The 17,685-nt window shown below is 42.0% G+C and overlaps 1 protein-coding gene across 1 annotated transcript; it reads left to right on the plus strand.

Annotated features, from left to right (window-relative positions):
- Positions 1–1,280: 1,280 nt before the first annotated feature.
- On the plus strand, positions 1,281–6,053 carry LOC117527749 (zinc finger protein 99-like). The gene is made up of 2 exons (XM_034190259.1): positions 1,281–1,348; positions 2,643–6,053. The coding sequence occupies exons 1-2, from the start codon at positions 1,310–1,312 to the stop codon at positions 4,497–4,499; spliced, it is 1,896 nt and encodes a 631-aa protein (XP_034046150.1). The 5' UTR covers positions 1,281–1,309; the 3' UTR covers positions 4,500–6,053.
- Positions 6,054–17,685: the final 11,632 nt, after the last annotated feature.

Below are 17,685 nucleotides of genomic sequence, written 5' to 3' on the forward strand. Positions count from 1 at the left end.
CGCTCTATAAATAAATGTTGATTAATTGATTGATGATTTGTGAAGTATCTTTATCACTAATGAATAGTGTCTGATTTTACGTTTGTAAATGATGAACTATTAATGATCAACATTTCTTGAATGGTTTATAGAGAATTAATAATTTATAAATGTTTTATAAAGACATTACATATTTTGTTATTAATAATTATTAAGCCACCTATTTATGTTCTTACCAATGAGTAGCTAATAAAAAAGAATGCTTTGTAAATGTTTTACAAGTAGTTATTTAAGCATTTGCTTACACTTTATAAATGCTTTACTAATGCTTTATAGCGTGCAGTTAATATAACGTGTTACCAATTTTATTGATATCTTATAATTTTACTGCTTAATGTTCAGCTGACTTTTTTGGGTGTGATGTATTCTGTTCAGTTAAAAAAAAATCTGAAGGATTAAATTGTGTTCTTAACACACATTATTACATCATTACACATTATTGATTGTTTATTGAGAATCTCTGATGTAACAGGTGCAAAGAGAAATTGAATGATGTGACTTCAGGCTTTGCCCTTTTGTCAGTTTCACCTCCACAGCACTTTTTCAAGTCTGATGATGAGTGACTTTGATCTAGACTGTAATCTTTCTCTGGGTAGAGATGCTTTACTGATGTGAAGAGCTGTCACTTTTTCAAAAAAGTAATATTATTATTCTAATTGTTTTTTTTGTTTGTTTGTTTGTTTTTAGCTAAGAAATGAAGCTGTTTGCACAGTTACATCTCGCATCTGTGTTTTTTTTTTTTAACACCCACTAATGTTAAAGTCAGTGATAAACTATAGAACTCATGTATAATTTGTAATGTTGACACACAAACCATTGTTTTACAACTATATTTATATTAACTTCTTCTGGACTGAAGTTGAGCGTGTAAATGTTCTGTGGGACTAAGATAAAGTTGCAAAATAAATAAATAAAACAAAAAAGAATCATATTTTGTTTGAGATGAACCACACGGATGTAAACAACATTTTTATTTGAGATTTTCTTGTATGAAGACTTTCATAAATGTCAAAGGAAACCAAACATCCACCAGTTCAACACTGGCAACAACACAAACTCAATGGACTAAAGCAGCAGAAAGCTGTTTTATAAAGAATTAAAATTCTCTGTGTTCTCTTCTTTGATGCCTGAATTATTATTATTTTTTTAAGTGAGACACACGAAAGCACAAAAAATGTAAATAATTTCTCACTGGTTGTGGTTTCCGTCGGAGCTTTCTGAGGGACGGACGGACGGACGGACGGACTGAGACTGTGACACCGGAAAAACAATGTCCGTTTTACCGACGCAGAAAGAATCAAGATTTGAGGTAAAATAGACTTTACTTATCTTTTTTGTTTTTACAAAAAATACAAATTAAAGATGATGTATTTTATATGGCTTATCAGTTGAAGTCCAAACTGACCGATTTAAAGTTGAAGTTGAAACATTTCTTTAAAATTGCAAAGAATATCATTTGATCTTCTGATATCTGATCAGCTGATCTCCAAATGAGCAGGCTGTTCCACACACCACGTTTTTGTTCCGCCCAACACGTACGTACGTGTGTGTGTGTGTGTGTGTGTGTGTGTGTGTGTGTGTGTGTGTGTGTGTGTGTGTGTGTGTGTGTGTGTGTGTGTGTGTGTGTGTGTGTGTGTGTGTGTGTGTGTTTTAAGAGTGCGGCTGCTGATTATAAGCAGAAAAAGTGTCAGTAGGATGTTGGTTAAAGAAGCACCCATTTGACCATCAGTTTGAGCCTGCATTTTGTTGCACCCCGACTATTTTCTCCACGATTCAGTTCAATTTCAGTCAAATTGTTAATGTCATTTTTTTTTTTTTTTTTTTACAGCATACAAAATGGGATGATGTAAAAACCAACTAATGTGGATTTACCATCAGAACTGGTGTCCACTATGGTCATACGATCAATTAGACTGATCCCAGTTTGCTGGGAAACATTTCACCTGATATCCTCTAATTTATTTTCAGACTCGTACAGAAAGTCTTGAGCTGTAAAAGATGAACAGTTTGCAAATGGCTGCACTTGAATTTTTTATTTATTTATTTATTTTTTTGGATTGTGCTTATTCTTACTAATCAAGTCAGAATAATCAACATTCTTTGGAGCCAATAATGTGTGTGTGTTCTTCTGCATGTGTTGGCGCCAGGCTAAATGAAAATCCTGTGATCTCAATCTGCACCATCTATGCTCCAGACTCCTACAGTCACGAGTTGAGTTGTCACAGATGCTCACAGAACCAAGGTGCCACAACCCTGAGTGGCAACATACTACAAGTGGAGCAACCAAGTCCAGTAGATTAATAAGGGATAAAATCCACTCCCTCACTCACTCATCTTTAACCGCTTATCCGATCAGGTCACGGGGGCAACAGCTCTAGCAGGGGACCCCAGATTTCCCTTTCATGTTATTACCACTCCTGATCAACCTATAGTTTAGGGATTCCCGTGGCTTGTTATTCATGACTGTCACACTGGATGGTCTTTGGTTCTGTGGTCAATTGGTCTACTCGGTTACTGTACTGGTCCTGAGCCCTTCCAGGTTAGGATGAGTGTCAGCTGAACTTTAGTCTCTCTTTCTCCCCCGCCCCTTTTTTTCACTATAGAAACAGAACGACACAGATGGAGACAATCCCGAGTCTGGTCAGCAGATTTACAAAACTCTTGCAACACCAGCACATAAAGAAAACCCACACAGCTGTGACCAATGTGGGAAAGGTTTCAGCCAAACAAGTGACCTAAAACGGCACCAACTCATCCACAGTGGACAGAAACCATACACTTGTGACCAATGTGGGAAATCTTTCAGTCATTCAGAATATCTCAAAAAACACCAACAAATCCACAGTGAAGAGAAGCCGTACACTTGTGACCAATGTGGAAAATCGTTCCGTCATTCAGGATATGTGAAAATACACCAACTCATCCACAGTGAAGAGAAGCCATACATTTGTGACCAATGTGGGAAAGCTTTCCAGCAGCCAGGCAGTCTAAAAAGGCACCAACTCATTCACGGTAAAGAGAAACCATATGGCTGTGAACAATGTGGGAAAGCTTTCAGCCAGTCATCCTATCTAAAATCACACCAACTCGTCCACAGTAGACAGAAGCCATATGTTTGTGACCGATGTGGGAAATTTTTCAGTCAATCAGGAAATCTGAAAACTCACCAACTCATCCACAGTGGACAGAAACCATACACTTGTGACCAATGTGGGAAATCCTTCAACCAGTCAGGAAATCTGAAAACCCACCAGCTCATCCACAGTGGACAGAATCTGTACATTTGTGACCAATGTGGGAAAGCTTTCAAGCGGCCATTTATTCTAAAAAGGCACCAAATCCTGCACAGTGGAGATAAACCGTGTATTTGTGACCAGTGTGGCCAAGCATTCAAAAAACTGACTTACTTAACAAAACATAAACTCATTCACAGTGAAGTTAAACCATATGCCTGTGAACAATGTGGGAAAGCTTTCAGCCAGTCATCCTATCTAAAATCACACCAACTTGTCCACAGTAGACAGAAGCCACATGTTTGTGACCGATGTGGGAAATCTTTCAGTCATTCAGGAAATCTGAAAAGCCACCAGCTCATCCACAGTGGACAGAAGCCATACACTTGTGACCAATGTGGGAAATCCTTCAACCATTCAGGAAATCTGAAAACCCACCAGGTCATCCACAGTGGACAGAATCTGTACATTTGTGACCAGTGTGGGAAAGCTTTCAAGCGGCCATGTATTCTAAAAAGGCACCAAATGGTCCACAGTGGAGATAAACCGTATATTTGTGACCAGTGTGGCCAAGCTTTCAAAAACCTGACTTACTTAACAAAACATAAAGTCATTCACAGTGAAGTTAAACCATATGCCTGTGAACAATGTGGGAAAACTTTCAGCCAGTCACATAGTCTCAAAAGGCACCAGCTTACCCACAGTGAAAAAAAACTTTACCTTTGTGACCAGTGTGATGGAGCTTTCTACACATTGTCTGACTTAAACGTACACCAACGCATCCACACTGGAGAGAAACCATACATTTGTGAGTATTGTAGGAAAGGTTTCAGAAGCTCTTCAAATCTAAAAAGGCACCAACGCATCCACAGTGGTACTAAACCATACTCCTGTGAAAAATGTGGGACTTGTTTCCGTAACTTAAGTTCATACAAGCATCACCAACGTTTCCATAGTGGAGAAGCTATGTACACTTGTGACCAGTGTGGGAAGAGATTATGTTCTTTGTTTTCATTGAAATATCACCAGTGTACCCACACTGGGGAGAAACCACACCAGTGCAGACACTGTGAGAAAACCTTCATCAGATTATCATCACAGATGATTCATGAGCGTGTCCACACTGGAAAGAAACTGCACAGTTGTGACCAATGTGATAAGAGCTTCTGTCTTAAGAGTACGTATGTGATGCACAAACGTATTCATACGGGTGAGAAACTGTATTAGTGTCGGCACTGCAAGAAAACTTTGAATAGATTATCCCATTTCTACAGACATGAACAAATCCACACTGGGATCAAACAGTACTAGTGTGGAAAATGTAAGAAAAGCTTCTCCGGCTTAAATCATTGGAAGAGACATGAAACATCTCAGCGGAGGAGATGCTCCTTGAAGTACCTGTTCAGACTAGAGTGGTAGAACATTCAGTTTAATAATAGATTCAGTGTTTTCAGCAACACAATGTAAATGTCATTTTACACCCCCGGAAAAAAGTTTGGAGGGTCTATACTAGGAATCCCTCTGTCCAGCCGTCCAGCTGTCTCTGTCCTTCTGTGAATCTTGGAAGTACAACTCCTCCTAATGCTTTTTGTCCATTTGAATCCAACTTCATACAGTGCCAGCAGACCAACAGTGCTAGCGGCTATTCTGAAACCCAAGGCAAGACCTCCTACGTGGTAAACTCTGCCCCTTTCTGATGCACCCTGATGGTTTTGATGTTTATGGGTAATGTTACAAACAGTGCTGGAAAGAATTTTAATTACCCACTGGCCACTGTACAAACCTGGCTTCTCCCCAGCCATCTCTCTCACAACAGGGCCAGTGAGGCATCACTATGAAGCACTGTGAGCGTTTGTTTCAGGTGGAAAAGCATTATTAAAAGCAGTCCATTCACCATCCCAAACTAGAGTTCTTGGTGAAACTCGTTTGCACTTTACCTTAATGGTAAATGATCACCAGGTGGAGATAGTGCTCCATTTCAAGATCCTTGAGTATGGGCTGCTGTGTGACACCAGTGATGGCTAATCTGTTGCTGGTATTAGTAGATATCTTGAAGAAGTAGTAAGTCCTATGTAGGTCCTGAGACCTGTTGGTGTTGCTGCTTATCTTCGAGTTCCATAGTTTGAAGTGGATGAAAGTCTACAACTACCCTTGGGCAGGGCGCTAGTCTGACACAGGTTTCTTCACCAGCCAAGGCCAGTACCCATTTACGGCTGGATGGACTGAGACAGTGTAGATAAGTGTTGTGTCTTGTCCAAGGACACATGTTGCTTGACCAGGATTTGAACCCCTGTCTGCATTTGGCAGACTGGCTCTCGGTTCACTAAACTACTTGCGCTACACTTTGATGTTTTCTATGTCTTTAATCACTGCACATAGCACTATAACAAACCAGATGGGCTCTGTTGAACTATTAAAATTAAGTTTTGTTCAACATCTTTCATGACAAAGCTCCTGAATCGAAAAAAATGTAATTTCAGTGTAGACAATCATGGTCAATACACCAGAAGGAACTCAGATTCATACTTTGTTCCCCTGGTAGAAAATCTTTGGTTTGCATTCTTTTAGATACACTACAACTCTGGAGTAATCTGCTTGGCAACACAAAAGAATCTAAAACCAAGGGCCATTAAAACAAACAAACAAACAAAAATAAATGTTTATTTTATTTATTTGTATATATATATTTAATGTCTGTAACTTGAGTAAAAATCTGAGCTGACTTTGTATGTTGGGCTCATCCTGACTAAGGTTGCTATTGTCTTGCTGTTAACCCCTTAACGCCTGAATTTATATAGCTGTATATAAAAAAAATGTTTTGTGTGTGTTTTTGCCTTTAAGTAGATGGCAAATAATGTTGACATCATTAATTTCACTTTTGCACAAAAAATAAATAGTAATTTTGGTATTTTGGTAATAATTTATGTTATAATAATAATACTGGTATGTTTTTTGCCAGTGTTGTATGTATATGTATTTTATCTTGTACTTTTATTGTTCAAATAAATCAACCTGAAGTGTTCGTGCATATGTGTTTGTACAGTGAAGTGCATTGGGAGTTGATGCTTCAAGTCAGTCCCTTCAGCTCAGATCATCAGCCTTAGTCAGAAACAGAACCTTTAAAAAAAAACACTATGAATATGTGCATCTTGACATCTGAATGAGATAGTTTGACTTTTTATTTGGGATGCAGGCTATATGGGGAGTAGGATGCTGTGGATGGAGCCACCAGGCAGGAGGGAAAAAGGAGTTGAAAGAGGTTTGTGGATGTGCTGAGGGAGGACAGGCAGGTAGTGTGACAAGAAGATGCAGACTCATGATCTGCTGTGGCGCCCTCTAATGGCATCAGCCAAAGATGTTTTTCGTAAATGCAACCAATTTGTTGTTTTGTGTATAAACTGACCTACTCAGCTCTTCAGTAATGAGTTTGGTCGGTTTGTTCATTCACATATTTCATTAGGGGGAAAAAAATTACTACTGTACTACTGATCGAGGAGTACCGCAGAACAGCATATTAGTTTCTCCAGTTGTGTCTGAATCCATGTGTGCCGAACATGGTTTCTACCGGGTTAATATTTTTGATCATTCATACAACCATCATCTGATTGACAATCTTGATATTTTATCTCTTCTTGTCTCTTTTATCTCTGTCTGTGCAATTGACAGACAAGGTTCTGGTGCACACAGTAATTTCCAGAAGCAAGTTTGAAGGGAAAATAAACGGTATCTTATAGTCTATTACAGGGGTAGGCAACCTGTTCCAGAAAGAGCCATGAGGGTGCAGGTTTTCTTTGCAGCCGCTGACTCCACCAGGTGATTTCACTGATTAACTGATTCCATCTGCTCAAAGTGATATTAATCAGTAAAATCACCTGGTGGAGTCAGCGGCTGCAAAGAAAACCTGCACCCTCATGGCTCTTTCTGGAACAGGTTGCCTACCCCTGGTCTATTATGTGATTCGTAAGTGTTTTTATTTGGAGCAAAAGAGACACATCAATCAGACGTTGTATAGACAGATTTGCTTGTTTTCAGCTGTAATTAACCTTTAGAACGTGATGGAAGTCTCTTCCAACATGCATACACCCACAGCGGGAACAAACAGCACTTGTGTGGACGATGTCGAAGAAGCTTCTTAAGCTTTGGTCACCGGAAGAAGCAGCTGAGGAAGAGATGCTCCTCTCAGTACCTGGTCAGATTAGAGTGGTAGAACCTTTAACTGCATCACTTCAGATCTGGGAGTGTGTGTTGTCTCTACCACACCAAGGAACCACCCATGATTCTGGATGGCAACCACCAAGGCAAACAACAAACACTTAGGTGAAAATACTTGGGTGTGTTAATTTAGATTTATTGAGAACTTTGGAAGCTAAGCACAGACATTACCTGGTCTTTGACTGGGCTTATGGTTGGTTGATTTGGGTGATTTAATGTGTAGAGAATTAATTTTGCCTGGATTTGGGTAAGATTTGGTGAAGTTTAAACTGGAAGACTGAATGCCTTTGGTACCAGGTTTCAATGGAGAATCCTTGGGTACTTGGAGACCCACATGACCCTTACCAAAAAATAGTACTGATAAGTATATAAAAAGTAAACTGGAAGTATACTTGAAACATACTTGCATGTACTACTTTTTGGTAAGGGGAATTGGACGAGGGTATGGCACATTTCGTGAGCAATAGCTGCGGCCCCATGTCTGAAGACCCCAGCAACTATAAAACGCCACTCATAAATGGTTATATTGAGGAGGAGAGGAATGGACCTACCTGTGTGGTTGCACAATGGAGTGATTCCAGAAATTGGTCAATCCAGTGATCTGAGTTCCCAGATGTAAACTGACCTGATTGATTGGAATAAATGTGTTGTATAATAAAAGTTTGGGATCACCTGAATTTATGAAACGTTTAAAAGTGGACATATTTGAATTTTTTTTTTTAATGTGCATAATCTGAATGTGTTTTAGAATAAGTGATGTTTGTATATGTTTGGGGGTTGTTTCTGATTCACCTGAAGCTAGAGCCTCCCTGGTGATGATTATTTGGTTATTTGAATGCTGCGTGGAGGATGATCATCCACTGGTGGAAAAGTAACGTTTATATTTTATTTTACTTCTTTTGTGTTTGTTTTGTTAAGCACTTGCACGTGCCAAACAATTTGACAAAGGCTGTTGTTTCCATCGGACCTTTAATGCGGACGGACCGACCGGATGTGGTGCTAATCGGTATCACGAAAATGAATCGTGAGGTTTAAAAAAAAGCTTTGTATTCTCATTTTTATCTCACTCGGAAGAGTTTTTAAGCCTTTATTCATGAGGGAAATCAGACGAATCGGTCAGAAGTTGAAGGCAAACTAAGGTATCAATGAAAGATTAAAAAAGTGAAACTTTAATAGAAAGATCAAAGTTTACGTTTTTAAACGTTTGGGAAATAATCTTCAGTCATTTAATAAGCATTTGATGCTTTAAACTAATGCGGACTGAATCTGTTTTAATATGTTGTGATGTAAATCAGCTCCTCTGAATTGTTTAATTTAAATGCGTTTTTCTTTTGCAGTTTAGAGCAGAAAAAAATGATAAAAAATAAACACACCTGTGTCAGAATACAACCCCCCCCCCCCCCCCCCCAAAAAAAAAAAAAATCAATGTCGGTTTAAAAAAAGGGGGGCGGCAAAATTCCAGCTCAATTGGACGACTTTGAGATTTTTGTGGGGGTTTTAATTTTTGCCAGATTTTACTGATTTTTTTGTGTGTGTGTAAGATGAAATGCCATGTTCATAACCCTGTAAACATATTTATGCTGATGGTACATCTTTGAAACTTGTTATACAGACTAAATCTAGGATGCAGATTCCAAATTTTTAGTCCGTCTTTGCAAGGAGATTCTTAAGTCTGATGACTATTTATGTATTATATTCTGGTTAGTCCAGTTGTTATTCCATGAAAAGTCAAAACTGTAATGTGCTTTGGAAGGATTCATGTTGAAAATTGAAAATTACTTACTTTTTTCTTTTCTTTTCTTTTTAACCATTCACTAATGTGGTCATATCTTCAGGGCTTTAAGTCACACAGGTCTGAAACTTCACAGATTTGCTAACACACAGATTAACAGCCAGTAAACATATTGGAGACGTATTCCTCATGGTTTTTATTATTAATTTTAGTAAGAGGTCATATCAGATACTCATTTCTACTATGAGCACATTAAATAACTGCAATATCACTCTAAAATAGATAAGCACAGTGATCCTTTCCTAGGGGCTTTTATGTGTGTATTGCATTGTAGCGTAAAAATATTATTATTATTATTATTGGTCCTTGAAATAGTTTGAGGGGATGAGTGACTAAAATGATGGGTATTGGAGAAATAATCTGCATTTCATGGCTAGCATCAGACAAATTAGTTTATTTAAACACACATTTTTTATATAGTGCAAGTAGGTCATGATGATGTCACTATAGTTTTGAGCCAGGATTTGTTTCATGTGCTGCTGGCATCAGTCCTCACCTTGATTTGTTTTAGAAATTTAAACCTCCATCAAAAACTGGAAAATTGTCTAACTGAGCTGAAAGTATCAGGATATGCTTAAAAAAAAGAGATTGACATATAAATGTATTAGAATATTCTGAGACGTTGTGGTGGAAAGCCGTCTGTCTTCTGTGGGACACAGTGATGTGAGAACATTCAAACCAAATACATATTGTAGCTTCTGTCCATAATTACAAACAGCAAAACTCAACATCCCGTTCAGACCTTTGATTATACAGACTGTTGGGTAGACAGGATGGGATGGACTGTGCTTCACCCTTCACAGCCTGGTTCTTGGTCAAATTAAGTTTCTTTTGCATTCTGTGAGATCTTCATACTCATTTTACTAATTATTTTTATGTCTGTAGAACTGGACCTTAAATTGCAGATGGTATCATCATTTGCTTGGTGTTCTCTGTCTGATCAGCTGACTCTGATTTATTGGTTTCAGAGCTGATGTGTGAAGACAAGTGTTGGAGTTACAGAGTAACATTGGCCATTTGATCTCATTTCTGAACAGCTGTGTGGAATTTGGTTACAACTGAGGACGAAACATGAATTCTTTACAAAAGGTGAGAAGAAAACTTTGTTCCTTGCTACTGTTTGAACGCCTACCCATCCAGTGCCCAGTTTCATAAATCAGATTCAACAAAATGAGTGGAAACTAAACTAGTTTCTCACATTTATTTTTGAAACCTGTTGGTACCACTTCATGCCACAGTGTTATTGTACCATTAAAAAAATGTAAGTAAATTGCTTCTTTTGACCACCGAACAGATGATTATATATGAGGTAAATGTGCAATATAATTAAGCATTTGAAAATTGGCCCCATTATTTATTTGTTTCTGTATAATACGAACATTACTTATCCAGCAGAAGCTAACAAGATAATTAATGTTGTTGTACCAAAATGTGGGTAAACTTCTACTTTTGGCTACTGAACCAATTAGCATATCTGAGATTAACCTTTTTTAAAACATTTGTTAAAGATGATAGACCTACCTGATAGCTGGTCTGCTGTTGCTGTTCTCGTTGTCTCACACAGTCCAAACAAATGTTGTTCCAAGCTACACTGGAAAGTAAGTTTGTTGTACGTGGAGAAGTTCCTCCCTGCGCAGTTTCCCCACAAAATTCAGATCTGCGCAAGCGGATGGTTCTAAGCAACTGAACAATCCTCATTTCGGACTGTCTTTTGAAAAGTGTCACATCTCACTTGTTTATTTGTTGTTCTTCATGGCCTGTGTCCGTTAATCTGCACACATGTAAGAATTTTCGTCACTTGCTTCTGAGGATCAGCACAAAATATTAACCATATACTATCTGCTGCAAACTGTCAGTGCAAACTTAAAGTTGATCAAAATATCTTCACCCTGCACTTCACCAACTTTCCAGTCTGGGTTCCAAGTAGCATAAAAAGTTAGGTGTGGTCTTTCATCTTGAAAACATTATTTTTAAAATTTTCTCATTCTCTAAGATAAATAAAAAACATATATTGAGAGCTGCTGCTTCTTCTTCTCCTTCTTCATCATTTTCTTCTCCTTATTCTTCTTCAGACTGTGACTCACCTCATTCAGTATACAGGAGCAGCTTGTCACATATGTCGATGGGTTCTTCTTGTGGCTATAGATGATAATGCATTATTTTTGTTCATATATACAGTAGTGTTCAGAATAATAGTAAATAGTAGTGCTATGTGACTCAAAAGATTAATCCAGGTTTTGAGTATATTTATTACTGTTACATGGGAAACAAGGTACCAGTAGATTCTCACAAATCCAACAAGACCAAGCATTCATGATATGCACACTCTTAAGGCTATGAAATTGGGCTATTAGTAAAAAAAAAGTAGAAAAGGGGGTGTTCACAATAAGAATAAGAAAATATACTCAAAACCTGGATTAATCTTTTTAGTCACATAGCACTACTATTATTCTGAACACTACTGTAAGTCACATGGGAATATAAGTTGCAGGCCCTCCCAAACTAGTTAAAAAACAAACAAACAAAAACAACAACCTGAAACCTATAGTCTGGAAAATATTAGGGATGCACCGATACCACTTTTTTCCAGACTGAGTACAAGTACGAGTACGTATATTTGGGTGCTCGTCAATACCGAGTCCCGATACGAGATACCATTACAGTTTTATGATGACTTTGAAAACATGTTTTATTCTTCAGTTGTTCCTTACTTTTTGACTGTAACTGCTACCAATATTATTAGCTTTCTTTTTATTTACAAACATTTTTCTTAAATTACGTAACTTCACGTTTTGGCTACAAATTGTCCTTTACCATTAATTGTGTGGTTCTTAACAAACATGACACTGCCAGACATCTCTCTGAAATGTAACCTGTGGACTTCAGCACTACAGCATATACAACACCAACAACTGAACTGAAACTGTCCATCAATAACTTTACTTATGTTTGTGAGCACTAAAAGCCTTTCTTTGAAAATGTGAGGGCATATTCATTTTGATTCACTTCAATTTACTGACCTTACAGAGCACTAAATCACAGCGGCGTCGCCTCAAGGTGCTTGATGAAAAGAAGCTTCTCTGCGTTATCAGCTGTGAGCCTGTTTCTGTTTTCATCTACAGTGTGTGACACCGAGCTAAACAGCCTTTCACTCTCCACTATTTTTTTTTTTAGTTTTAATTAAATACGTACTGGTGTCGCAGACCGAATGGTCTGCCCCTAAAAATTGGTCCGTCCTGTTGCATCTGCGCATGCGTTGTTTTGGACCACAGCAGTACGTCTGAGACAGAGTCTCTTCACCCAAAGCAATCAGATGTATTAATGGGATCATTAACCATCAGATGATAAAGGTAAAACCTCTTAAATTATTCTAAAGTCAGTTTTAAGCACACCGGTAACATACACAAATGCAAACTGTAAATGTTTTTTTTCTTCCCCCCCCAAAGGTGGAACATGTAATATTGGAGGAGCACAGTGTGCGCGTACACACACACACACACACACACACACACACGTGTCAGGGTGCCGCTACACAAGATGCTCAACTGTGCACAGAGAGAAATTTGTTTATAGAGAGCAAGTTTATTATATTTTTCCCACGTTTTATATGGTATTAGATTTTTTTTTATTAGAGTCCAAGCACCAGCAGAAACATCTACCAGGAACTACAGATTAGAAATTAGTCCATAATCTGCCTTCTTTACTTCACTGTATGGTGATGTACATGATCTTGCACTGTCCTCTCACCGATAAATGAAGTGTCAAAAATCCAGAGGTGAGCATATGTACCATATTGTGCAATATTGCAAAACAAACAAACAAAAAACAACAAAACCTGTTGAAGCAGAAATGGGCATAGCACCCATTGGAAAGAGCTCACTACGCCGATCACAACAGTATAACCTTTTTCTTATGTGCGAGTGGCAGATCAGAAGTTATTAAGGTGTTTTTATTATAATTTGCAGATTGGTATCTCAGTGCAAACTATCTATCTACCTACCTACCTACACTCAACAAAATGATTGGCCTATAATTAGCTAAGATAGCTGGTTCAAGTGATGGCTTTTTAAGTAATGGTTTAATTACTGCCACCTTAAAAGCCTGTGGTACATAGCCAACTACACTCAACAAAAATATAAACGCAACACTTTTGGTTTTGCTCCCATTTTGTATGAGATGAACTCAAAGATCTAAAACTTTTGCCACATACACAATATCACCATTTCCCTCAAATATTGTTCACAAATCAGTCTAAATCTGTGATGGTGAGCACTTCTCCTTTGCTGAGATAATCCATCCCACCTCACAGGTGTGCCATATCAGGATGCTGATTAGACACCATGATTAGTGCACAGGTGTGCCTTAGACTGCCCACAATAAAAGGCCACTCTGAAAGGTGCAGTTTTGTTTTATTGGGGGGGATACCAGTCAGTATCTGGTGTGACCACCATTTGCCTCATGCAGTGCAACACATCTCCTTCACATAGAGTTGATCAGGTTGTCAATTGTGGCCTGTGGAATGTTGGTCCACTCCTCTTCAATGGCTGTGCGAAGTTGCTGGATATTGGCAGGAACTGGTACACGCTGTCGTATACGCCGGTCCAGAGCATCCCAAACATGCTCAATGGGTGACATGTCCGGTGAGTATGCCGGCCATGCAAGAACTGGGACATTTTCAGCTTCCAAGAATTGTGTACAGATCCTTGCAACATGGGGCCGTGCATTATCCTGCTGCAACATGAGGTGATGTTCTTGGATGTATGGCACAACAATGGGCCTCAGGATCTCATCACAGTATCTCTGTGCATTCAAAATGCCATCAATAAAATGCACCTGTGTTCTTCGTCCATAACAGACGCCTGCCCATACCATAACCCCACCGCCACCATGGGCCACTCGATCCACAACATTGACATCAGAAAACCGCTCACCCACACGACGCCACACACGCTGTCTGCCATCTGCCCTGAACAGTGTGAACCGGGATTCATCCGTGAAGAGAACACCTCTCCAACGTGCCAAATGCCAGCGACGAACTGGAGTCAGGTCGAGACCCCGATGAGGACGATGAGCATGCAGATGAGCTTCCCTGAGACGGTTTCTGACAGTTTGTGCAGAAATTCTTTGGTTATGCAAACCGATTGTTTCAGCAGCTGTCCGAGTGGCTGGTCTCAGACGATCTTGGAGGTGAACATGCTGGATGTGGAGGTCCTGGGCTGGTGTGGTTACACGTGGTCTGCGGTTGTGAGGCTGGTTGGGTGTACTGCCAAATTCTCTGAAACGCCTTTGGAGACGGCTTATGGTAGAGAAATGAACATTCAATACACGAGCAACAGCTCTGGTTGACATTCCTGCTGTCAGCATGCCAACTGCACGCTCCATCAAATCTTGCGACATCTGTGGCATTGTGCTGTGTGATAAAACTGCACCTTTCAGAGTGGCCATATAATGTGGGCAGTCTAAGGCACACCTGTGCACTAATCATGGTGTCTAATCAGCATCTTGATATGGCACACCTGTGAGGTGGGATGGATTATCTCAGCAAAGGAGAAGTGCTCACTATCACAGATTTAGACTGGTTTGTGAACAATATTTGAGGGAAATGGTGATATTGTGTATGTGGCAAAAGTTTTAGATCTTTGAGTTCATCTCATACAAAATGGAGCAAAACCAAAAGTGTTGCGTTTATATTTTTGTTGAGTGTATCGATCTATCTATCTATTAATTTAATTTAAATTTAATTTAACCTTTATTTATTCTGATTGTTGGGAAAGTGTAGTGACACGGACCCACAACAGGGGGCGCAAATGAACGGTCAATAGATGAGCCAAAAAGTAACAATTTAATGTTGTGAATGTGCACAATGAACATACAGACAATCACAGAATATCATAACAGTCAATACACAGAGGTGACGTGTGGGCAGGCTCAAGGATAGAAGACGTCTGTCCTGAGAAGAGCCGGAACCACACGATTTCCGCCACCCCAGAACCTGGTGAATACTGGAGCCGCCAAGTCCCGAATTCCCAGGTGATCACCGTCCCCGACTGTCGGATCTGGTACTGCTGGCGAAGAACAAAGACAGTCAAGTGTGGGTGTGTGTACACCCAGTAACAACAATGGTGGGAATGCCACCTCCACCTCTCACTCAATACTTGCAGCGCGTCCTCAGAGGAAAAAGAGTGCCGTATTGCACAGCCTCCACAAAAGGACCGGAACTCCTGCAAACACTCACAATAAACAGATTCTCAATATTTCCACAAAGGCTGAGGATATTACCTCCTATGAAGTATGATATCTCGGCAACGAGGTGGAGATGACGTCTGGTCTTTATGGAGTGAGATGATGTTGAGTAGATGGGTGACAGCTGTCAAGAGGTAATGAGCGACAGCTGTCACCCCCGGCTGTGTCCATGGTGGCAGCGCCCTCTCGTGCCTGAAGCCCGCACTTCAGGCAGGGCGCCCTCTGGTGGTGGGCCAGCAGTACCTCCTCTTCTGGCGGCCCACACAACAGGACCCCCCCCCTCAACGGGCGCCTCCTGGCGCCCGACCAGGTTTGTCGGGGTGTCGGCGGTAGAAGTCGGCCAGGAGGGCCGATCCAGGATGAAGCTCCTCTTCACCCAGGAGCGTTCTTCGGGTCCATACCCCTCCCAGTCCACCAAGTACTGGAACCCCCGACCCATCCGATGGACGTCCAGGAGCCGGTGCACCGTCCAAGCCGGCTCCCCGTCAATGATCCGAGCAGGAGGCGGCGCCGGTCCGGGAGCACAGAGGGGTGAGGTGTGGTGAGGTTTGATGCGGGACACGTGGAAAACCGGATGGATCCGCAGTGAAGCCGGGAGTTGGAGCTTCACTGCGGCAGGACTGAGGACTTTGAGGATCCTGAAGGGGCCAATGTACCTGTCCTGACGTTTTGGGGAGTCCACCTGGAGGGGGATGTCCTTCGTGGAAAGCCACACCCCCTGCCCGGGCTGGTAAGCAGGGGCCGGGGATCGCCGGCGGTCTGCATGGGTCTTCGCCCTCGTCCGGGCCTTCAACAAGGCAGAACGGGCGGAGCACCACACCCGATGGCACTTCCGCAGGTGGGCCTGGACCGAGGGCACACCGACCTCTCCCTCCACCACGGGAAACAACGGGGGCTGATACCCCAAACACACCTCAAATGGGGAGAGGCCGGTGGCAGAAGACACCTGGCTGTTATGCGCATACTCAATCCAGGCCAGATGGTTACTCCAGGCCGTCGGGTGCGCGGATGTGACGCAGCGGAGGGTCTGTTCCAAGTCCTGGTTGGCCCGCTCTGCTTGTCCGTTCGTCTGTGGATGGTACCCGGACGAGAGGCTCACGGTGGCCCCCAGTTCCCTGCAGAAGCTCCTCCAGACGTGTGAGGAGAACTGGGGACCACAATCACAGACGATGTCGGAGGGTATCCCATGCAGACGGACGACGTGGTGGATCAGGAGGTCTGCTGTTTCCTGGGCTGTTGGGAGCTTCGGGAGGGCCACGAAGTGGGCCGCCTTGGAGAATCGGTCCACTATCGTGAAGATGGTGGTGTTGCCCTGGGACGGCGGGAGGCCCGTGACGAAATCCAGGCCGATGTGGGACCAGGGGCGATGAGGCACCGGCAGCGGCTGGAGGAGTCCTTGGGTCTTCTTATGTACTGCCTTGCCCCTGGCACAGGTGGTGCAGGCCTGGATATATTCCCGGACGTCGGCCTCCATAGACGCCCACCAGAAGCGCTGCCGGACAACTGCCACGGTCCTTCGCACCCCTGGATGACAGGAGAGCTTGGAACCGTGACAGAAGTCCAAGACTGCAGCTCTGGCCTCTGGTGGGACGTACTGACGGTCCTTCGGACCGGTTCCAGGGTCTGGGCTCCGTGCCAGGGCCTCCCGGACGGTCTTCTCCATGTCCCATGTGAGGGTGGCCACGATAGTGGACTCCGGAATGATGGGCTCCGGTGGATCCGACAGCTCTGTTTTGACTTCGTCTTCGTGTACCCGGGACAAGGCATCCGATCTCTGGTTCTTGGTCCCGGGGCGATAGGTGATCCGGAAGTCGAAACGCCCGAAGAACAGTGACCAGCGGGCTTGCCTGGGGTTCAGCCGCTTGGCGGTCCTGATATACTCCAGGTTCCGATGGTCAGTGAAAACCGTGAATGGCACAGACGCTCCCTCCAACAGGTGTCTCCACTCCTCAAGAGCCTCTTTCACCGCAAGGAGTTCTCGATTGCCGACGTCATAGTTCCGTTCAGCCAGGGTCAACCTGCGGGAAAAGTAGGCACACGGGTGAAGAACCTTATCGGTCTCTCCGCTCTGGGACAGCACGGCTCCTATCCCTGAGTCAGAGGCGTCCACTTCAACCATGAACTGGCGGCGAGGGTCGGGCTGCACCAAAACTAGCGCAGTAGAGA

This window comes from Thalassophryne amazonica, chromosome 1 (genome assembly GCF_902500255.1).
Source record: "Thalassophryne amazonica chromosome 1, fThaAma1.1, whole genome shotgun sequence".
Classification (NCBI taxonomy): Eukaryota; Metazoa; Chordata; class Actinopteri; order Batrachoidiformes; family Batrachoididae; genus Thalassophryne; species Thalassophryne amazonica.